Source organism: Typopeltis vanoorti, chromosome 17, assembly GCF_054136105.1.
Source record: "Typopeltis vanoorti isolate ZY-2024b chromosome 17, IOZ_Tvanoo_1.0, whole genome shotgun sequence".
Taxonomy (NCBI): domain Eukaryota; kingdom Metazoa; phylum Arthropoda; class Arachnida; order Uropygi; family Thelyphonidae; genus Typopeltis; species Typopeltis vanoorti.
The window spans coordinates 17,659,881-17,682,327 of NC_143565.1; the positions used below are offsets into that span (position 1 = coordinate 17,659,881).

The 22,447-nt window shown below is 34.1% G+C and overlaps 1 protein-coding gene across 25 annotated transcripts in view; it reads right to left on the reverse strand.

The window, feature by feature from the left end:
• LOC150097195 (myosin heavy chain, muscle-like) overlaps window positions 1–22,447 on the reverse strand; it is a 136,852-nt gene that overhangs the window by 15,691 nt on the left and 98,714 nt on the right. For 19 of the 25 annotated variants that reach the window (XM_090407177.1, XM_090407175.1, XM_090407167.1 and 16 more), the window contains 12 exons: window positions 22,281–22,337; window positions 21,852–21,938; window positions 21,577–21,743; window positions 17,712–17,790; window positions 12,433–12,678; window positions 11,986–12,182; window positions 7,984–8,116; window positions 5,849–6,065; window positions 3,211–3,451; window positions 2,407–2,728; window positions 1,019–1,150; window positions 653–892 (listed from right to left, as the gene is read on the reverse strand). In XM_090407177.1, coding sequence (XP_090263303.1) covers window positions 653–892; window positions 1,019–1,150; window positions 2,407–2,728; window positions 3,211–3,451; window positions 5,849–6,065; window positions 7,984–8,116; window positions 11,986–12,182; window positions 12,433–12,678; window positions 17,712–17,790; window positions 21,577–21,743; window positions 21,852–21,938; window positions 22,281–22,337 — 2,118 coding nt within the window. Of the gene's footprint in view, window positions 1–652; window positions 893–1,018; window positions 1,151–2,406; window positions 2,729–3,210; window positions 3,452–5,848; window positions 6,066–7,983; window positions 8,117–11,985; window positions 12,183–12,432; window positions 12,679–17,100; window positions 17,180–17,711; window positions 17,791–21,576; window positions 21,744–21,851; window positions 21,939–22,280; window positions 22,338–22,447 lie in introns of all 25 variants that reach the window. The other 6 variants (XM_090407185.1, XM_090407172.1, XM_090407168.1 and 3 more) reach the window with 1 other exon arrangement.

Genomic DNA, 22,447 nt, shown 5'->3' on the forward strand with positions numbered 1-22,447 from the left:
ACACGACACTAAATCCTACTTTACATTCGCAAAAATGACAGTGTAGATGATTGGACGTATAGACGATCGTTGAATGCTAGCAGAGTAAAGGGAATGAATCATAGGAAATATTCCAAAGATATTCAAAAATCTCTACAAGACCTCAACAACAACAACAACAATATTGTTCATCATATGGAAATACACGCGCGCGCTCTCCCCTCTCTCAAAAAGGTGTGTTATGCGTACATCTAGTAAATATGAATATTTAGACCAATTTTCTTTACTGAGAAAGCAAACGCTAATACTGGAACATCAATCAACAGTTTATTTCTATACTTAACAAGACATGCTAATTCAGACATTCTAATGCATAACGCTGTTTAGTTTGGGTTTTTCATAACACTTATTCAATGGTTGTGTGTGTGAAGGTCCACAACAGTGCGCACGGATTAATTTTGTGCTCTCCCTTCTTTATTTTACTGCAGGTGAAGGTTTCAATATTAGTTTTCAATGATAACCATTTCCTCTTCCTCTCCAAAACCTGCTCATTATATTCTTTTAAAGCGATTAATATTTTAAGATATTAATATCTTAAGAAAATTAAAAAAAATGAATTTAAGATGTTATTTCTCCAATAAATAATCTACATTAACGATTTTAATCAACGTACCTTCTGTTCTAGTTTCTGTATAATCTTCTTGCCTCCTTTGAGTGCAGCTTGTTCTGCTTCATCTAGTCTGACCTGCAGTTCTTTTAGTTGTTGTTCCATACCTTTCCTCATCTTCTCTTGTTGTAATGCATGCTCCTGTTCTGACCGTAATTCATCAGCCAATCGAGCAGCATCCACCATTGCCTTTTTAGCTTTTTCTTCAGATTGTTTTGCTTCATTTAGCATCTCGTCCAGGTCGGCCTGACAAAGAAATAAAAACATTTATTCGTTTTCATAATGTAGAACAGATGCACTAAAGACAGTTTGATTAATTAAAAGCAGTTTATATTAAAAACATTAAATAATAAAAAATACTATATGTCTTACATGCAATGCTTGCATCTCTCCTTCCAGTTTGCGTTTGGCCATTGATAGGGAAGCGGTCTGAGCGACTAGTTCGTTCACTTGTTCATGAAGATCATGAAGTTCACCCTCGGCGGAGCGTCTTGCCCGATCAGACTGAAAAAATATATTAAATTTTTTAAATACATATTTTTGTTATGCTGTTCAAGAAAAATAAAGACTAGTTACTAAAGAAATTCGTGATGGGCAACACTATCTAAATAAAAAAATCTATCATAATTTTGAAGACTTTGCAAGCCTTCTTTAAAAGTCTTAAACTATTGAAAAGCATTTTCGCGGGCTGAAGTGACTTATTTGGATGCTTCTCCCCATTCTAAGTTTAATGTAAATTTTTACGTACAGAATACAACACATCTCCCGATGGAGAAAAAATAAGAAAACATTAAAACATTTTTCTCATGTTACCAAATGTATGTCTAGTCACCAAGAGAAAAACGGATTATTATTTTTTGTAAACTTTGTAAATGAATTGCTTAAAATTGGAAGAAATATACTTGGTGAACTTTTTGATTTGCTGTCATACAAACATAACTAGCATTTAATGACACAGGTAACAATACATAACCCTAGTAATTGGTCAACTGTGATCTCTGTACAGTTTTGTCTGTTTGAGGGAAGAAAACCAATCATATCCTCAGGAATGGTTCTGTTTTGTCACCTCTGCCTTAGATCGGTTGAAAGGGTATAGGAATGTTCTCCATATTAATGATGGAGAACATCATTAATATGGAGAACATTCCTTATGGTTTAAAATACAAGTGATTTCAACAAAAGACACAAATCCTACCGGTTCTTTTAAGGATCGCATCGTCTTCCTTTGTCGACAAAAACTTGACTAGCAAGAAATGCTTATAATTTAGAATTGTTCGTATAATGAATTTAAACATTCATTGGAACCTCCATACTCTAGTCGCAAGGATGTCTCGATGTTAGGCTCTTCGGTTGGAAGGACCTGTGTTCGAATCTGTTCAGCTTTGCTGGTTTCGAATGTATATAGGAATGAGAAATCTTATAGGATTTTTCAGTCGACGGTGAGTGAGCCGATCTCATGGGGAATGGCTGGTTTTTCTTTACTGAAACATGTGTTTTTTATCCTGTGGAAACTTCAGACCATCCTAAGTACACATGGGATCTAGAGATATAGCAGTCTATCTGGGATGGAAATTGGACTGTTAATATGAACTGCCCCTTGATCGACTAGAGATTTAATCAGTCTTTACCATTATACGGACAGAGCAGTAAGTAAGAACAGTATCATTTTTATCTAACACAAGCTCGAAATATATATCGAAATAAGAAAGGATTACATACAAATAGATAACAAGTAATCATTACTGTTTGGAGTTGCATACCTGTTCCAATAACTGTCTGCTTTCTTCTAGCTCGCCTCGTAATGCATTGCATTGCCTCTCAGACATGCCATACTGTTCCCTTAGTTCTTCTCGTGCTCTTTGTTCTTCTTCGAAAGCCTGCTGTAGTTCCTTCATTGTTTGCTGATACTTCTTGATATTCTTTTGGGCTTCAGCGTTGGCTTTGTTGGCATGGTCGAGAGCTATTTCCAGTTCGTTGATATCACTCTCCAACTTTTTCTTCATCCTCAATGCTTCAGCTTTGCCTCTAGCTTCAGCTTCCAGACTAGCCTGCATGGAGTCGATAGCACGTTGGTGGTTCTTTCTGTTAAATTAAAATGGCATAAAGTTAGTTGATGTCTTACGTATAATTTCAGACTATTATTTGTATTATTTATTTTGGTATTTTGGAAGAAAGCTGTTGTCTTAGCCAAATTAGTATCCGCAGTGTCCGAGAATGGGTTTATTGGATTTAAATGTATAAAATTAAAACATAAAAATATTGTTCAGTTTATATCAAAATATTAAGCGTAGTCTGATATAGGACTGAATGGTACTAATAGTACTAATAAAACAATATAAATTAAATATCTTTAGAGAGAGAGAGAGAGAGAGAGAGAGAGAGAGAAGCATTAATATCACTTATATAAAACAATGCATTATTTATATGTTAGATGATCATAAAAATTCTCTAATTATATTTTTATTTTTTGTTCAAGTAAAAAAATTATTGGGTACCTTCTAGGTGTAATTTAGCAAGTCAAAATTTAATACTATGAATGCGATAAACTATCCATGCATTATTACCTCGTGTTTTCAAATTCCTCTTCCTTTTCTTGTAGCCTCCTGTCGATTTCTTGTCTTATCTGAGAAAGCTCCAATTGGGCCCTAAGTACTTTATTTTCTTCTTGTTCTAAAGCAGCTTCTGCTTCCTCTAAAGCTGCCTGCAGCTCTTCCTTCTCCATTTCTAATCTCTTTCGTGCCTTTTCAAGTTCATGGGCACTGCGTCCACCCTCACCAAGTTGGTCCATAAGATCCTTGATTTCATCTAAAATAATGCAGAGCATTACTTACCACAGAGATATAATGTCATGCGCGCAATATCAGCGGCATTGCTACATAAACTATTGTATAAGAATAGTAAAATATAAGAAAAAGATACAGCCTAAGGTGGCATGGAGAAATTTCGACTAGCCATAGTATTTACATCGCTAATCTTGTTACATTAATTCACTGTGAAGTAGTCTGTTGAATTGTGCGTTAAATATTATATATTTTATGTGCATCACACCCAGGAAAGGTTGTAAATTTATCGTACATCAGTGAGGTGGACGACTAAGAGTTAGATAATCCAGTGATCAAGCCACTTTTAGCCTTTAATAAGCAGGATGGCTCACACTGGGAGATGAAATTCATCTGCCATCTCAGGTCATTCACAGAGATTCATTCTCACGTTTTGCTGTGTTTTTTTTTTTTGTGTGTTTGTGTGTGTGTGTGTGTGTGAGAGAGAGAGAGAGAGAGAGAGAGAGCTAATTACAACATAATTAGGATAAACCAAAATTCTTATATCTACCACAGGTTATATAATTATTAGCTAATTCGAGATTCGGAACTCCTACTAAATGTAATAGTTATTGGGAGAATTAAGTGTACCAAGAAGCATTAAGAGCAGCGTCTTTTAAACATAGTTTTATTTCAGCCAGAATGGAGCAGCGATTCTAAAATAATTACCCTCAATCTTGAAGTTTCATGAAAATGATGACTGGAGTAAAAAAAAACTGAATAAGGAATTTAAAAAGAGAAAAGAAAACGACTTGCAGCTTATTGTTATTACAGGTTATAACGCTAGGCTTGTAAACTGGTGAAACACCAAAGCATCAGCAAAATAAACATAGAGCAGAAACAACACCTGTGTACCAGGAGTGGAAAGAGTCGGTAACCGTTTTTACTGCCCTCTCTTGAACAAACTAACATTTTTACGGAATAGGTATGGAACACTATTCCAAATGTTGCAATAGTGTTCGATACCTGGGAAAATAGGATTTGCAGAAGGCAAACAGGTGCTCAAACTGAAAGTAGATTTGAAATAATGGAAAAGAAGCTGGGGAATTTTTTCTTTTTTTTGTCCAGAATAGATTAGATGTGATATGCTTTTGCCTAAAAAGTACCAAAGTTATCATTATTCTAAGAAATTATTCTTATTCTTATTCTTATTATTATTATTATTATTATTATTATTATTATTATTATTATTATTACGTGACACCTCCAGGGAGTCCAAAGATTCATCGAGGGAGGATACCTACTCTACAACTCTCTGTCTCCACCACTCAATCCACCAACTGCAACAAACCGTAACTACACCAACGCCATCTACCACCCACCACCACCACCACCATTATTATTTTCACAGACAATCACAAATAATAATAATAATAATAATAATAATAATAATAATAATAATAATTATTATTATTATTATTATTATTATTATTATTATTGAAGACCTAGGTGATGTTAAAAGTGAATTCAGGTGGAGTAGATTCTTTTTCGCAAGAATGAACGTCCGATTTTTGGAGGGATTAGATACAGGGTATATTTTCTACACTGGAGATTGACACCGAGAGTAGCACAATCAATGTTATTTTGATTGGAATAAAAATTAAGCAATTAAACGTCTCCCATTTGATCGTGATATATAATGAGACAATTGAGGATCGGATACTAGTTATTTAATTATGCCGATTAAATGTTCATTTAATCATTTATTTGTTCTCTTGAATCGAAATTAGAGTTGAGTTAGTAAATCTTATATAATCACACTGGTGTGCCTAGTTAGCCGAGTGGTTAGCGTATCCGCTCTCCAGCTCTCAGGCTTCAAGTTCGTACCAGGCCGTGGGTATACATATAGATATACTCGTATATAGATGTTTCTGATTGTCTTTATGTAGGAGATGAATTTCATCACTTATTGTGAAACCACCGTCCTTCTTATTGGAGGCCTCAGGGTATCATCAATTTCCTGATATGTGTCCTCAATAGTACTCCTGGATAGTACTACACGATTTAGTTTGCATTAATCTGGATGGTTTTTTTAAAAAAAAATTGTCTCTATTTAATTAAAATATTGTTTTAATTAAAAACAACATAAATAATTTTTTCTCAAAACAACACAAATAAATAAAAGTATAAAAATAAATAAAATAATTTGAAAAAATCTTCACCCTCCCACAGTATTAATGTACTATAGGTTTACAACCATATCGTCTATTTTTAAGAGTGATATGAAAGGAAGTTCTAAAAGTGAAATAGTATTGAGAGAAAATAAGAAAACCACACAGTGTAGAAGAATTAGTAATATATGATAAGTTATAAAATGCGTAATTCGTAAAACTAAGAAAAATTATGTATTTTATTGTTTACTTTTATTAGAGTTCATCATTACCTTGAAGGTTCTTGTTTTCCCTCTTTACGGATTCATACTGTTCTTGACTTTCTTCGTACTGGGAGCGAAGTTTAAATACTTCTGTAGAATAGTTCCTGCACTCTCGCTGTGAGGCATCCAGTTCAGCAGCAAGATCATCCACTTTCTGTTTCCATTCGGCAATGATCTTATCAAAGGATTTTTGCTTTTTGTCAAGGGCGTTTGCCAAAGCGTTTGCCTAGGTTTAATAATAAAAAAAACAGCATAAATGTCAGTGAATGAAATAGCAGAATATCTGTTATACTGTATGCTATAAAGAGGAAGCAGGATGATTTAAATATTCTCTTCGAGAGTGAGAGAGATAGATGGGGGGGAGCTGTCGTGTACCATGGGCCCGTGAAAATCATCGCGTATCGGTTATCAGTTTTCTCATCGCCAAACATTGCACGAAGAAACAACTTTCTCCGTAAGAATAAGTAATCGTAGCACCTCCTGGCAGTGAAGGTAAAGTCTACAATCCTGTCTCACTTCTAGTAACAAAATCATCACTGATTTAAAAGTCAGTTGAGGCCTTACGACTGCATGTCAATTGTTTAAAATTGGGAAAATATGTCACTGAAGTCTGTTTTGCTTTCTAATTGTTTATGAGATAGACCTTCACTGGAAATAAATTGGTTTGTTCACTTGAAATGGTTAGCGGTTGTACGCTGCAAGTCGACTTACAATTTTGGACCCCCCCACACACACATTCGACAACAAGAAATATTACTGCATGAACAATATTACAGAAACAATTCATTATCATCCTTCCCATCCACCTTAGGGGCAGTTGAGCTACCGTTATTTAACTTTTCGTAAGAGTTCAGACAATTCAATTTACAAACTACAAAGTAGCTGTAAGATAGGTTAAAGCAAAGTAATATTATTCCAAGTGGGAAATCCAAAGAACTAAAGAGAAAGAGAGAGAGAATCTAGGCATGAATAGATTCCCCATCACATTCATGTGCCCTCTCCTATCCAATAGGTTGACTACCAAGATGTGACTCATGGTTAACTACGAGCGTAACGACATGTGGTGAGTACCTTATCTCTTCCACATATTGTAAGTATTCATGGCGGTAAATCCGTGTGTTTACAGGCCTGGTTTGTCTGTCTGAGGGCCGAAAAACCCGTTTCCGGGTGAAAAACCCCCTCTACTTTCTTATGGCACTGGCTAACTTACCTTTAGTTGAAAGACACAGAAAAGGTACTAATTACGAACAGTTATCCAAACTGGTCACAGCTGTGAAATTTAGCATAATTTTGAGTTTAGTTTCCTTCAGAAGATAGGAGAACGAATTTTACAGAATTATGAATGTCATTGCACTCATAAGCTGAGTTAAGGAGTTTAATTCTTTGAAGATTGAAATCTTATGATATTTAGTTTATATCTTTCAACTGATCTAAGTTACGTATTGTTGCAGAATGTTTATTGCAACAATACGTTTTTATTTCGAAAGAATATGCGTTGCCAAGGACGACAGTTATTAACTGCATTTGATTTTTATTTATGAATAAATATTTAGAGTCTCAGCAGCTTGCTTGGTTTTAACGAAGCCCTTTGGTTGGAAAGTCCTGGGCTCGAACTCCGTCTAGGACGCGAAGAATCTTTATCAAGGTTTTCAATTGAGTGTGTGTGTTAGTTAGACAGTCTCATACGGAAGTGTAAAGTTTTTTTTTTCTTTCTCTCTCCCGGAAACTCGAGTTTTTCCTTCTACAAACCGACCGTGTTTGGGGGAGAATATACACAAAAATATAAATTTAGCAGCAGACTAACCACCTTATTCTAAAATTATGGTCACGAAAGTCAATCTGGGCAGGTTATGAATCTTAATGGCATGTAACTACTATCGGTTATTATTATGAGTAAAGATTGAGCTAAATTTAAGAAGTAACTAAAACTGTGAAGCTAATATATACTGTATTTCTGTTAATTTCGTTTATTCTTCTCGTCAGTTTGCCTGTTTGAGAGAGTGGGTTTGCCTGTCGGACATTTGCCCTTTAAGGGTTCCCAATCTACATTATATAGAGGCGTATTCTGAGTAAATTTCTGAGTAAATAATGCATGCATATCAAACAAAAGGATTGAAATATAGAAGAAATGAAATGGTATTTACCTTCTCTGCTTCGATGGACATGTCCTCAAGCTCTCCCTGAAGTCTTGTTTTGGTTTTTTCTAGACCACTGCATTTGGCATTTGCTTGTTCTACAGCTTCTTCGGCTTCTTGAAGCTTGGCTTGAAGTTTTCGCCTGAATGAAAACAAAAATGTTATTTTTTTTTCCTACGGGGGCTTGCCTTAAAATACACGCTGTATGCTGAACACTATTTTTCATATTCTTCACAAAAATGGATATGAAACAGCCGTTTTTGGACTTTTATGACTGATTAACTAAGAACTGAATAACGGATTGTTTATTTAGTATTAAAAAATGTTAACAACGCTCATCTTTAAGCTGAAGAATTTACCTTGGTTTAGGTTTGCAGAATGAGGATGTATTAGAACTATTTTTTGCTGGTATTATTACAAAGAAACAGATGGGATAGAATTTCTTTTTAATAATAATTCTCAGTGTATAGGTAGCCAACAAACACCAGACGGTATTTGCTAGCCACACCCTATCACTATTTGTGTTTCCTTTAGAAAACTAAAGGAAACACAAATCAGGACTGGCAGCACATCAAGTATCAAACAATGAAATCAAACATCAAGTAATAAGGCAACAAACAAAATAAGCATTATTCGTTCCATACGTGATAAAGCTTACAGGATCTCCTCTAGTACAGATAAAAGAAACCTACAGCTCGACTACGTATGCACTATCCTGCCAAGTTACAACAGGACATTAGTCAAGAAAATTGTACATCAACCTACTACACAGATGAACATGAAAAACAAGACTTCAGGAATATAAGGTATATAAGGAAGTTATTCTTCCTTATATACAGTCAGTCACAGACAAAATATCAAGGATACCACGTCAGCAAAATAGAATGGTGGCTTTCTATCTCCTCAACATCTCTAATCTCTTGAAACTTCCAAAACCATATCCTTACACCTCTCAAGAAGTTTGGTGTTTAATAGGTGAACTGTACTTGTGGTTTGTACTACATAAAACAGATAGACAGACAAGTTGGGAGTGGCGCGCAAATCCGAACACATCATGGACATAGAGAACTAAAGGAAACACAAATCAGGACTGGCAGCATATACAACGGAAATCAAACATCAAGTATTATGGCAGCAAACAAAATGCTTCACATAGATTACATTTTTTTTTTCTCAATAGCATTCAAGGAATCAGCTGTAATGATCAAATATCCTTAGCAACTTAACCCAAGGGTTGATTCTACATCGTCTGGTCTTTTTTAGTTCAACACGACACATACACGGCTAACAGTTCGCAGCAGACCATGAACCAGTAAATGCGCGATTTCCATTGTTATTCCTGTTTTTTTTTAAATATTTCGTTATGTACGTGATCTGTTATAACTTGTTTTTTAGTTTATTCACGTATTTCTCCTGATGATGTAAAATACAGGAATTTTTCACGAAACTAGTAAAGTGATCAATAAAAATTATTCCATCCCGTCTATTTATTTCATGTGGAATAACACTGGCAAAAAACATTTCTATAATATTTACATCTGGTCATTCCATTCCAGGAAACGAGTTTCTTAGAATTATTATTCTTTATTGAATGGAAAATTTATGCCATTTTCGTTATAAAGTAAAATCGTTTTTTTTTCTTTTTTTAATTATCAACTTTACACACCTGAGTAGAGCAACTGAACAGAGTAACTGAATTGCATAGGCATGTTTCTTCTTCTTCTTACCGATAATACTTTTTAAAAAAAAAAAACGGTTATGATTAAAACTGCAATTAACGCGTTAAATCTTTTTTTTTTTTTTTCATAACCTTAGTTGCTTACGTCAGTGGTTCCCAGTGTGGGTACCCAGCATACTGGTGTGCCGCCATGCTCATATTAGGGTGTTGGGAGGTTTTTTTCTAAATATGGAATATAGATATACCTGAGCATTTTATAAAACGTATAATGTAAAAAGATATCGATTGGTAAAGGTGGAATTTCCATCTGCAAGATGAAGAGTTTATTGATTTATGAAATTATGGAAGTTTACAAATAAAATGCGAATACGATGATAGCACTGAATGTTTTTGAGTATATGTTGCTAAAGATTTTCCCATTATAAAGACTGCCATGATAATCTTGTTGCAATTTTCCGCTATTTACCTCTGTGAGTTGGGAGTTTCAAGAATAACAAATATTAAAATCAAGAAGAGGGAAAGGCTACTGTTCGTTAAAGAATCAAGAGTACATTTTTTCACAGTTCGACCCCACGAATTAATAACTTGACTAAGAAGCAACAGGCACAAAGCATCACATTAAAATTGTATGACAGTCATTATTAAAATATATTTTTTGTTTTCAGTATAATAAACATTTTTAGACAAAAGTTTTTTTTGTCTAAAAATGTAAGTACTTATTAATATCATCCCTACAACAAGAGTTCACAAGACATGACACGGAAGTGCTGTGTGTGACAAGTGGTTAGAAGAAAGGAATTTCTTAATGTGTTTTTTGAAGAGTCTTCTTTCTGTGTGTCTCTAGACTAATTCAGTAACTCTTCAATATTGTTTTTCTAATAACATTACGTTACAATGACGCGTATGAACATATATTTAATGTTTTCTCGTTCTTCAAATGAGAAAACGTTCCAGTCATATTTGTGTTATAGAACGTCCCACACAGAAAAAGAAAAGAAGAATGAATAGATTATTCTACATGCTGACTTAGCGGAACTTGCATTAGTAGTATGACTAACGTGGAAGTGTTATACACCTCATTTGCATGAATCGTGTATTAGTACACGATTTATGAGCGAATGATACTTCAAATATGGGACGAGAAGCATAAGTATGAAAAGGAGTACGTAGCTCAGTCGGAATCGACGATGCTCTTTGGTTTGGAAAGACCTTGGACCAGGACACAAAGAACCTTTATAAGAGCTTTTCAGCTGAAAATATGTTGACTTGTTTCAGAGTTAACAGTAGCAGGATTTTTCTATTCATAAACTCGGGATTTCGCAAAACAGACAAACCGGCTTGAAGAACAACATTAACAGACATGATACATTCCTCATAAATTTAATTGCTCGGCTAATACAGAGCAACCCAACCCAACCCAACCCAGAAGGAGAAATTTCTTGGGAACTGCACAACGGAATAGAGTTGCAAGGCATCATACTCTCAGAAATATTTACCAAATGGAGACAGTATCATGCTGCACAAAGAAGAGGAATCAGATCCATGAAAACGGCTTTGGATTTCTGTTAAGTTTCATGAACACAGTGACCGATGGCCTTTGGGTTTATGAGGATTAATAACTAGTTAATCTGTTATGTCTGCTTCTACAGCATTCGAGCGTAGTTTTTTTATTTTAATTTTTTAAAATATTTTTTTATCAAGACCTGCATCCTAGGAGCGCACCACGAAGATCTACCAAAGAGGGTATTGTCTTAAGAAATTATTTGTTCCGAAGAAATGAATGCTGCGGTCTAATTGCATATCATTACTTAATTATGGCTGATTGATGATGAGAAGAGTGAAATTGTTTCTGGTGGACAATGTTGCTATTCATGAGACTGGAAATGCGCAGCGGGAGGGACCTTCTATAAACTTAGGAAGGTCTATTTTTTAAACTTAAATCCCACTGTAATACCTGCGACATCTGGAGAGGAATCTCTTGCACAAAAGTACCTGATATGGATATCCAATGGATCAATGCACGATGTTCTTGAATGAATGGTCAAGTTCATGTAAATATTTGATCACTTTATGGATTAGATGCCTCGCCACACGGAAGCTAATATTAGACATCGTGTCTAATAGCAGTACAGTCTCTCATTTTTGTTGGGGGAATCGATATAAATACAGGGGTCAAAAATGTCTCTATTTGCCTATTTTTCACATCGATTTATGATTATTATTTGAATAAAAATGCGTCAGAAATAAACTGATGGTTTAGTAATCCTAAACGTGTTATTAAAATGTGATACACTTGGCATTCATTATAACATACGATTGTAAAGTTTGCCTACCTTGCCTCTTCGATCTCTTCCAGACGGGCTAAACCTTCACTTTCGTATTTGGTTCTCCACAACTGAACTTCAGCATTCATTTTGCTAAGCTGTCGTTGAAGGTCAGCCTTGGCTTCTTGCTCTTCTTCTAGTTGTTCCCTCAGAGTGTCCATATCATGTTCTAAATTACGATACCGTCCCATAGTAGCAGCTCGTTCCTATTAGAAAATGGAGTTGAGTTTAATCACTATTGAACAGTGTTATCTTCCAACTCTAGCCTAATGATTTATGATCTAAGGCTTCATGCGTAATGTATACATCATGTCTCAGACTCGGGACAAAAGTTAAATCACCAGCCTAACACTAAAATTATACTTCATTGTTTCTATGAATGTGTATTTTTAATATGAGTAAGTAAGAGAAACAACTAGGGACTTTTAAAAATATGTCTAAAATAAAAATATTTACCCTGCTTTCTTCATCTGCCGACCTTTTTGACTCTTCAAGTTGGCTACCCATAGACAATTTAAATTTGCTTAGTTGTGCTACTTGACTCTCCGCTTCTTCAAGTTGCCTCTGTAGTTCTGCATTCTCATGAGAAATTTTTTTCTTATTTGTATCGAAGTCTCCCAAGGACCTGTTGGCTTCATCTAGTTTCCCCTGAAGTTCCTGCATCTGGACCTCGAGTTGCTTAGCCTGTTTTTCTGCATTGGCCTAATATACAAATTATAGAAAACATTTGTTTATGCTTCAAAAAATAAAATATTGCATCTTGAAAATAAACTGTGAAGATAATTAAGTAACGATAACCATACATTACGTAGCGGGATTATTTGTAGATTCAGACCATGAAAATAAATAACTGTTTATTTATTTCGCTGTCTATTAATAGTTTTGTCAGGAAGATTAACATATTATATAATACACTAACATATATATGTATAGTTACTGTTACAATATTGCATTCTCTCAATCTCTCTTATTCTAACTAATGGAGAAAAAAATCCTTACGATTTTCTTCGTTGTTCTGTACGCTAACAAACACAAACTACATATATCTGCGAGAAAAAAAGGCGATGTTTAATATTAATATTCCCACGGAAACTGAAGCGCTATTGGTGTGAATATGTGTATTTTTTTTTTTTAGTATGAAGGGAAAAAATATTTAGCTGAATCCTATTTCAAGATTGGTTGACTCGCTATCATAAATTTTATTAATGCACCATAGCAACATTCTTTCAGGAAAAATTGTTTTGTTAAACTTTGTACAGGCCTAAATTATAAACCATCTTTTATAATTGAGTAAATGCATTACATTTTATAGCGTACGTGACTCACATTTAATTAGCTGCGATGAGTATGAATAATGAAATGAGGGTTGCTAAAATCTTTCATTAATCAGTTTTACGCGCGCGCGCGTGTGTCCATTAAAATGAACAGCACTTCTATTAGTAGTCAATTACAAGATTCTAATGTGTGCGCGTGTGTATAAGCTCAAGTCAACTGAAAATTTTAATTGTTACAGCCAAGTGATGATATAACCCATATTCACACACAAAACTAATATTATTATCGCTACATACACACATACGCCTTGTGACGGTCTTTGAGCCGTTTTTAACATGTTTAAAATTCGGGAATTTATAATAATTTTTCAAATAATATTCATAATGCATTCGTATTAATTTAGACTTAAAAATGCAACATAGTGCTACTACACATTACGTAGAAAGAATGTGTAATACGATTGTGTCCCCCCCCCCCGCCTTACGACATTACGCTTTACTACGATACGCTCATGAGATTGTCAGTTATTCACTTATATGACGGTTTTAATGACATATGCTGCTGCACACAATTTTTGTATATTATTCACTACATCGTTGATCGCTGCATGTCTGTGTTTCCGTGTTTTGCCATGAATTACAAACTATTTATAACTATTATTTTATTTTATTGTTGTTAATAATGGCAGATAAAAAATAGCCATTATTAGCTAAGATTAAAATTATTAAATTTAGTGACGATGATGTATCGAACTAACAGAGATAATCCGCAGGCTAAACTTATTCCGTATTACTGTTGTTACAGTTGTTAAAAACAAAGTTCTTAGTGAAGTGACAAGACCAGTTAATACTACAGTTGTCCATAAACATGACAATCTTATTGCGAAATGGGAAAACTTTCTTATTTCTGCGAAAATTATTCTAACTTTTCGTAAATAAATAAAGCATTTACATGATTTATATAGTGAATAAAGTGAATATAGTGAATAAAAAGGCAATGATTAGCTGTACAACGATGCTCTGGATCCTAATGTGTCATATGACTTGGGTACGCCTGTACTTTATGTGTTATGCGTTACACTAAGTTGATGTATACTTTTTCATGAGAAGTATCTTCAATCTAGAAACTGTTCCTTGCAAATTACTAATTTTTTTTTTTTAACACGTAAGTCGTCTCGAAAATATTTCAGTACTAAATGAATTAAAATATCATTCGAGCAGTTCATTTGTTATCTTCATCTAAATATGTGCCTTTGAAAGAGAGATTGGAATTACAACCGAAGCAATAACTTAATTAGGGCTATGAGCCTAGTACATTATGCCTGTTAATTTGTGCATTATCCGGATTTTGCAGGTTTTAAAGGTTGAAGAAGAACCCATATAAGATTAGCTCCATATAAGATTAGCTAACTCGCCTTCGCTTACCTTAAAAAACTCTAAATATCTGCAGTGATACGCATGATTGTTATACCGTTGGTGCAATTTTGGAACATATTTCATGTCAAAACCATATTTGGCATGGTTTTCAGTTCTTTAGTTTAATTTTTTTTTAAATCACTTGCCACTATTGGTGAGTCTTGATGATGTCAGTATGATCGATACCAAAAGACAGTGTAAAATAACGATTACCAACATTAGCAAAGCAGCAGATAGCTCTATAATGAAAAAAAAAAAAAAACGTTCACCGTATTCTTTGATAATGAAAACATCATTGATAAAGAATGCATTGCGCAAGATCAAACGATTAAAGTCAGTGTTATTTATGTGTTGGGAACCAACTACTAACAATGATCCAAAGGGTGACACCAATATTTCATAACAGTAATCTGTTTTGCTTCTTTCCTTCATAAATGTTCGTGCACATGCAGCTACATTTGACACGTCATATTTTGAGTTAAAAACAGTAAACAGTACATTTTTAGCCATTAAGGGACTCATATTTGAAGATTAAGGACATTACGAGGGAAAACTCACTATCTTAAAAACTGGATTTTGAATTTATTTTAAATGTGTTTCAATTATAATTAAGTGTACAGCAGTCGAAGTTACATATTATGAAGAGTATCAAATTAATTTGTCAAACGATATTTGTTTTATTTTTTATCCTAGAAACAGTTCTAGAACAATTGCGCATACCTCATATGCATAGAAAATACGAGTTACACATAATAAAAGCAATGCAGAATTATTGTAAAACATTATCATAAAACATTTATTTTACGCATTATTCGAAATTAAACTGATAATATTGATTTTGAAAGTTAAAAAAACCAAACGCCTTCGAACGTATTATTATTATTATCGTCATCATCATCATAACGAGAGGTTCGAAAAACTTATAGCGCAAGAGTTCCATATGGAGAAAGAAATTAAGAATAAGAAAGAAGGACCATATGAATATATTTTCTGATTAGAATCCCATCCCTACATATTTTTAAATTAAGAATTTAATATTAAAAGGATGCTCAGTAATATCGTACTCATTACAAGAGATTTATATAGTAACAAATGAATCAAACGAATGATTATTGATGATCTCAGTAAATGTCCATCTGCCATTCCAAATTCGCAGCATTGAATTCTTCTGAATTTCAATTAGTCCTTCTATTGGAAGTTCAGCCGGAAGGAGAGAAATTTGTATTTTTCGATCAATACTGTGGCACAAAGGCTTGATGGGATTAAAAGGCATCGCCTACTTCCTATACGTGAATAAAAGGCGCTGACTGATTTTTTTTATTGATTGTGGCGCGCATCATTTTAAAGGATTTTTCCATTATGATTTCAAACCTTTTTGCCGCATATGTGTCGGACCTAGAAAGCTTTTAGCAGTCACTGAAGTGCCCTAAATAGCTAAAATTTTACTACAGTTATTTGTATTTCCCCTGACCAGCTGACAGTCATCTCCTGCTGGACGATACACCCTGATGTGTGTAAAGTATAGTATTTTTTTTTATTTGAACACCATCAAGAAAGGTTGCAAAACCTACAGTACTTTAGTGCTGAACATTAGGACTTGCTCTAGAGACTAAACAAGGAACTTTTTCAAGCTGCTTCAGGCCTCCAAATGAGCAGGTAGTGGTCCTGCACCGGGCAATAAAATAATTTAACAAAGGAAGCATTCGAGTTTAACTGGAAGTGTTTTTTTTTTATTATGTGTATAATAATGAGGTAGATTAACACATCACTGCAATTTTAATACACTGTTTCGAAATTGCTTTCTCTCATAAACTCGGGATTCTCCTCTTGCAGTCAGGCAAACCGGCAAACACGCAATTAATGTACAGAGTATATTTATTAGGCATAGGGCTAAACATCTTGATCTAAAATTAAGTTACGAAATCCAAGGATACTTAGAAGGCCGTGGGTGTTAAAGAGCCCGTTAGAATCACTAATGATGATGATATGCTTTTTTTTTTTTGCTTATAATTCGAAAATTACTTACTAAGTAGAGGTATGTATTGTTTATTTGTCTTTCTTTGATCCTTTTTAATTGCTCAATGATAGTAGAGTAAAAAAATACTCTCTGGCTCTTTCTTTTGCTGTATTCGCAACAGTGGTCTAGAAATCACGCATGATATAAAATTAATACTTTCATTTGCGGACTGTCTGCATTTAACTGTCTAGCCTTGTAGCTTTTGGATTGAGAAACACTTCTCTAAATATCTAGAAAACAGAGCGGGCTATTTTTGGAAAGGAACAATAAAAATCTATCACACTTTACAGAAACAAAACAAAAAAGCAAAGAAAAAAAATGAAAATATGCAGTTAGGTGTTGCGTTTATAGTACATAACATTTAACATTATTATACGGCACATTTATCATGCTTATAGAAATCACTTCATTTCTTACCTGTCCCTTACCGGTGTGGTCTAGAAGAGACCGCAGATCTTCATTTTCAGCAGCTAGGCTAGTACGTTCCTTGTCTAATCTAGGTTACATAAGGGAGGAAGGGAGATGGAGCGAAATTATTAATCACAGTTCTACACACTATAGTACATGCTTTATTCAGTGTTAGCCACAAATATAGGAGTAAAGAATGCGGCAGCACAATGTGTCATCAAAAATATCATCCTGAAAACAAAAATAAACAAAAAAAACTTCTTTCTATTCAAAATAAAATAAAAAATGCTGTTAAAATATAACAGCAGTAGCATATAAAAAAACTACTGGCGCTTATTGCTAGATTCAAAAACCGGAAAAATATACTCAATTTCGTCCAATTTGTTCTCAAAAAGTTTGAAATTTCCCCTTCTGAAACTCAGAATGCTGACACAATTTGTGCTCATGCAGTTTCCTGTGCTTCTGTCTGAGGTCTCCTATATTTTTACAAAAAAGAGTGCAGGTAATGACATGACGAAAGGAAGGGCACATTTGGGAATTCTGCTACTCTATAATCACATGCATGCGTGGGAGGTGTCTAGTTATTTCATGACACATAGCAGAGTCACTTAGGCTTTTACCTTCTCTTTATTTACATGGTCCACACTTGAACGGACATCGTCCAGCTCACCCTTCATCTGCGATTTCTCCTTTTCCAACCTGTAGTCAGTCAGACATTGGAATTAAAATATTCACATTATGTTACAAATCTTTAACTTCCTCCAATAAAAAATAAATAAATATCATACTCATTTTTTTACTTTAATAATTTAAAACGTGTTCGATTTTTTTTTAATTTAAAGCCGAAATCATTCTGGCATCTACCATTGCTGATTGTTTTTTCCCCCATAAAATTATGATTCTTCATTTACAGTTAAGCATTTTAATATTATAAAAATGTATTTTTCAATTATATATAGCATCTTTTTTTTTTTTTTTTGGATCCAATCATTAGAATAGTTTGTCATTGAATGAATTTTAATGGAATTTAATATTTAGGATTTCTGTTAAAATTTATGTTATTTCAGTTTGCATGGACACATTAACCACAACGGCTCGAAATGATATAAAATTATCTTTTATGAATAACAGGATTTCTACAGTCCATCCTAAGACTGTTTATGGTGTAGATTCATATCATGCTGTCCTAAACTGTCTATAGTATGGATTTATACCAAAATACCTCTACGATATTTTGTACACATCTGTATGCTGCTGTCATTATCTCGACAGAGTATAATCGTCATCATGCTCTCTGTGTGACATTTGTCTCAGTACAGCAAGTGCAACTGATGAAAATGCCATACCATGCTTGCAGCATATGTCAGTGGTTCGTCCATGTGAAATGGCTGTCTTGACAATCTCTGATGTAATTCCACAATGAATTGTTAATGAGTTGAGATCTAGCCTACTCGATGGCTATTGCAGTGGCGATGGAGATATTTGAGTTTTAGAGGACCAACCAATTGTCCAGATATGTTATGTTGATTTATTTGATTAGCAAGGTGATATAAAGCCAACTATTAACTCCTGTCCACGTCATCACATAAGCCAAATTGTGTTCGGTCTCTTCAACAAAATGTGAATTTTCCTTGGACTAGAAGAAGAAGTGACTACATCGCGAATCACTTCATTACATCTATAATTAAATGACCGATGCGACATGCATTTTTCACTTAAAAGAACTTTTTCTATGAGATGTCATGTCAGCATTATGAAAGGATTGAACATTTTCTAATAACAATTCATCTGATATCTTTATCCTTCTGTATGAACCCAACTCATTGACAATTGAGTTTATCGCCGACTATGGTTTAATGATTTCGGGAAGGGAATGCAGCATACGGTTGCTTCCATCTCTTGTTTCTAAGCCTTTGTGTTCCGTGATCTTCAAAGATAATAGAGCCATTTATACTCTAGAGCAGTGATTTTCAACCTTTTTCATAATACGACACACCTAGACTAATTATTAAAATTCTGCGGCACACTAAAAATAGATTCTTTTAATTTTTTTGATGATCTGGCAAAACAAATAGGCATAATTTTGATTGATTTACACACACACAAGAAGATGGAAGCCCAGACACTAATAAATAAATGTGCAAATTACGACATTATTTCTTTCAATTAATTTGTTTTCATAAATCTCGCTGCACACCAATGTTGCCGCGGCACTCCGGTTGAAAATCTCTGCTCTAGAGGAAACTGCTACTCATGCATTTTTCTGATGTAAAGGTCTGTTGAAGTGGTTAAGAATCCATCGCAGAAGACGTACTATACGATTTTCAAGAATTCACTTTTGATCTCAGACTCTTCTGAGAAACTAAGAAATCCAAAGAAAACTAAGAAAATTTGAACTGTCTTCAATTTGAGCAAGCAATTTGTCAGCCCATTGCCTTTCTTTTTATCCTCTTCAGAAAGTTTCTGCTTAGTCTGTATATGGTATGGGTATTTCTTGAGATCACCAAGAGTCGTCCTGTACGTTTCTCGGGCGATTCCAAATGATTGACTTTTTCCAAAGAACTGTTTTTATTCTATAGGTTCCCTTACTATTTCGACAACCTTTTCTGTTCGTTTCTTGGAGCATCCCGACTGGCTTATCGATTATATTTTGAATTAAGGTTTACGACGGTCCCATATTTCCTGAATTTGTCCAATAACTTTTGCGTCTTTCAGGGGACGTTTTTATTTGTTTAGAAATTCGCAAAAACACAACTTATTTAATGCTACTCTGGTCATGAATCGTCAAGACCCATATCGGAAGTAATTTTCGACACATAAAACATGATGTTCCAGTTTCCATTTAGGCTTTGATGTGCTCTTTTTCTTTTGTTTCTAGTTTAGCGAAGAAAATGATCTGAAATGAAAAAAAAATAATACTTATTTCTAAAAATAATTGTAAATAGTACTTTTTTGTGTGTGTGTGGGGGGGAGAGTGAGGAGGTCGCTCTGTATATTTCGCGTCGTCGTCCTTTTTCATCAGTAAACATTAACAAATATATGCTAATTATATGATCTAGCATCCCACCAAAAATGGATGCATCCTTCCTTTCCTGTCAGCAGATATTAGCAAAGTTGATTGAGTGTGCTCTTTGCAATAGTGCATAAGCATTTATTTTTGCCTATCCATTCCATCAGTCTTTTAGTATATAACAAACAACTCTATTCTGATTGGACGAATGAATCGTTTGTAAAATTTATTGTTTCATTTCAGTTTTGTTTAAATTTTAAAATAAAATAAAATGTTTCCAAATGATACAAGTTATATGTTACAAAGGAATAATAATTGTCCCCACAGAACAGTTCTGAATTAAGTTGCTGTAATAATGAAAGCTTCACTATAAAAGAATTCCGTTGCATTGCTTGTCGATTGAACTGGAAAAGCTCAAAATCCTCAATCGAAAATAATGTAATAAGAGACAGAATAGGTTATAACGTGTGCAATGTCTATGAGTTGTGTTTCCGTACAAGTTTGTAAGCCATATATATCTTTGGCGATAAAACTTCTTACTAGGGCTGTGAGCAATTCGTGGAAGTACATTGTAAGCGAAATACGACTTGTATGATATATTACATTTATACATAAGAATATGAATTATTGGACCGAATTATGTTTCGAATTACTGAAGGAATAACTAAGTCTATGGCACATCAGCGTTTTATGTTTGTGAATTATTCGAATATTTCCTTAGGTCAAGGCTTGAAATGCATTTTTTTTAGATTCCCCACATATTATTGCCTCATATAGCATAGCTCTTACATAACAGTATAGCTACATGTGACATACATCTCGGTATATAAATTATTTTAGAAACAGGAGGTGTTTCAGTGCTTATCGCAAAATAGTGTATATAAATAAGTTTTAGTGTTAAGCAGTGAGCTACAGATTGAGCACTCGTTAAGAGACGTTCTGAAGAAAGGATTATATGTTATTTTATGTTATTTATAACATAAATAACATAAAATATTTCAAATGCAGCATATGTGTGCTATTATTTCCGTAGTTTTCCCTGGTTCCTTCCTTCACGTGTCTCGTATTCACCATTGTTAGGATTGTTTAAATGAAGATTTATATCCCAGAATTCAAAATTAAAACTGCATTGAATTATTTCTTTTCTCCAGGTAAGCATTAAACCCTTCGTAATAACAGATTATTAAGGAAGGAGAAGAGATTGCTTTTTGCTTGCATATGACACTCGACCATACCTAGTAAGTGCATTTTAGTTCTCCCTCCACTCAGAGCTCTGTGTGAGTTCGCATTCGTTACACATTCCTTTTACTGAATGTATATATCTTGTAAATACCAGATATAGGAATTCCTTGATAATTTCTTTTTTGTGGTGTTACATACATATGATAAAACAAAGAATTTCATAGCAAAACTAGGGAAAGAAAATATTTTTGTCAGTCGGTTAAGAAATCATTACGTTCATTGTGGTATTGTACCTGGCTTTATGTTTGTTCACTTGGTCAAGCTGTTCACTAATCTCCGCCACGACATCATTGTGCTTTTTCCTGAGATTGGATAATGTCTGTTCGTGTTGTAGATTAGCTTCTTCTAAATCTCGCCTGAGTTTTGCCATTTCTGCTTCTCGCCTTCTGTTCATTTCAACCTGTTAAAAATACAGTATTTACATCATTTGTAAAAATAAACACTAATTTTCTTGGAAGAAACTACTTTCTTGACTCATGGATGATTTCTTGAAATAATCGTTTCTTACCTGAGCTGATGTGGCTCCACCAGCTTCGTCTAACCTTTCACTCAGTTCTTCAATTTCGCGTGCCAGGTCGGCCCGCTGTTTTTCTGCCTACAACAAACAAATAAGCAGTATTATGACAGATGCGGTGGACATGTCTGAATACAAATTTAAATACTTTGGTGATTTAACTAATTTTATACACACAATAAATCTCATTTATTTCCGTCGGTCATGCGCACTTATAATTTTTTTGTCAGTTGCATCTATATTACGTTATCTGCCAACTAAAACGATTTCCGCTACAACTAATCGTTATGAATAAATATCTAGTTATAGGTTGTCGAAATAAAGTTATATAAATAACTAATTTCTCAATGAATAAATATACTAACAAACAAATGCATACAATATGTAAGCAATATAAAGTGAACTATAATGTGCATTTCATACCTTTGCCCTAGCTTGCCTTTCAGCTTCTAGTTCCTCTTCCAATTCTTCTATCCTGGCCTAAGGATGGTAAAAATATAGGTTTAATACGCTCACTCTATAGCTGTCAAAATTTCAAAACAGAACATTGCAAAAAAAGATATGGGAGTTATTTTAAACATATACACTTT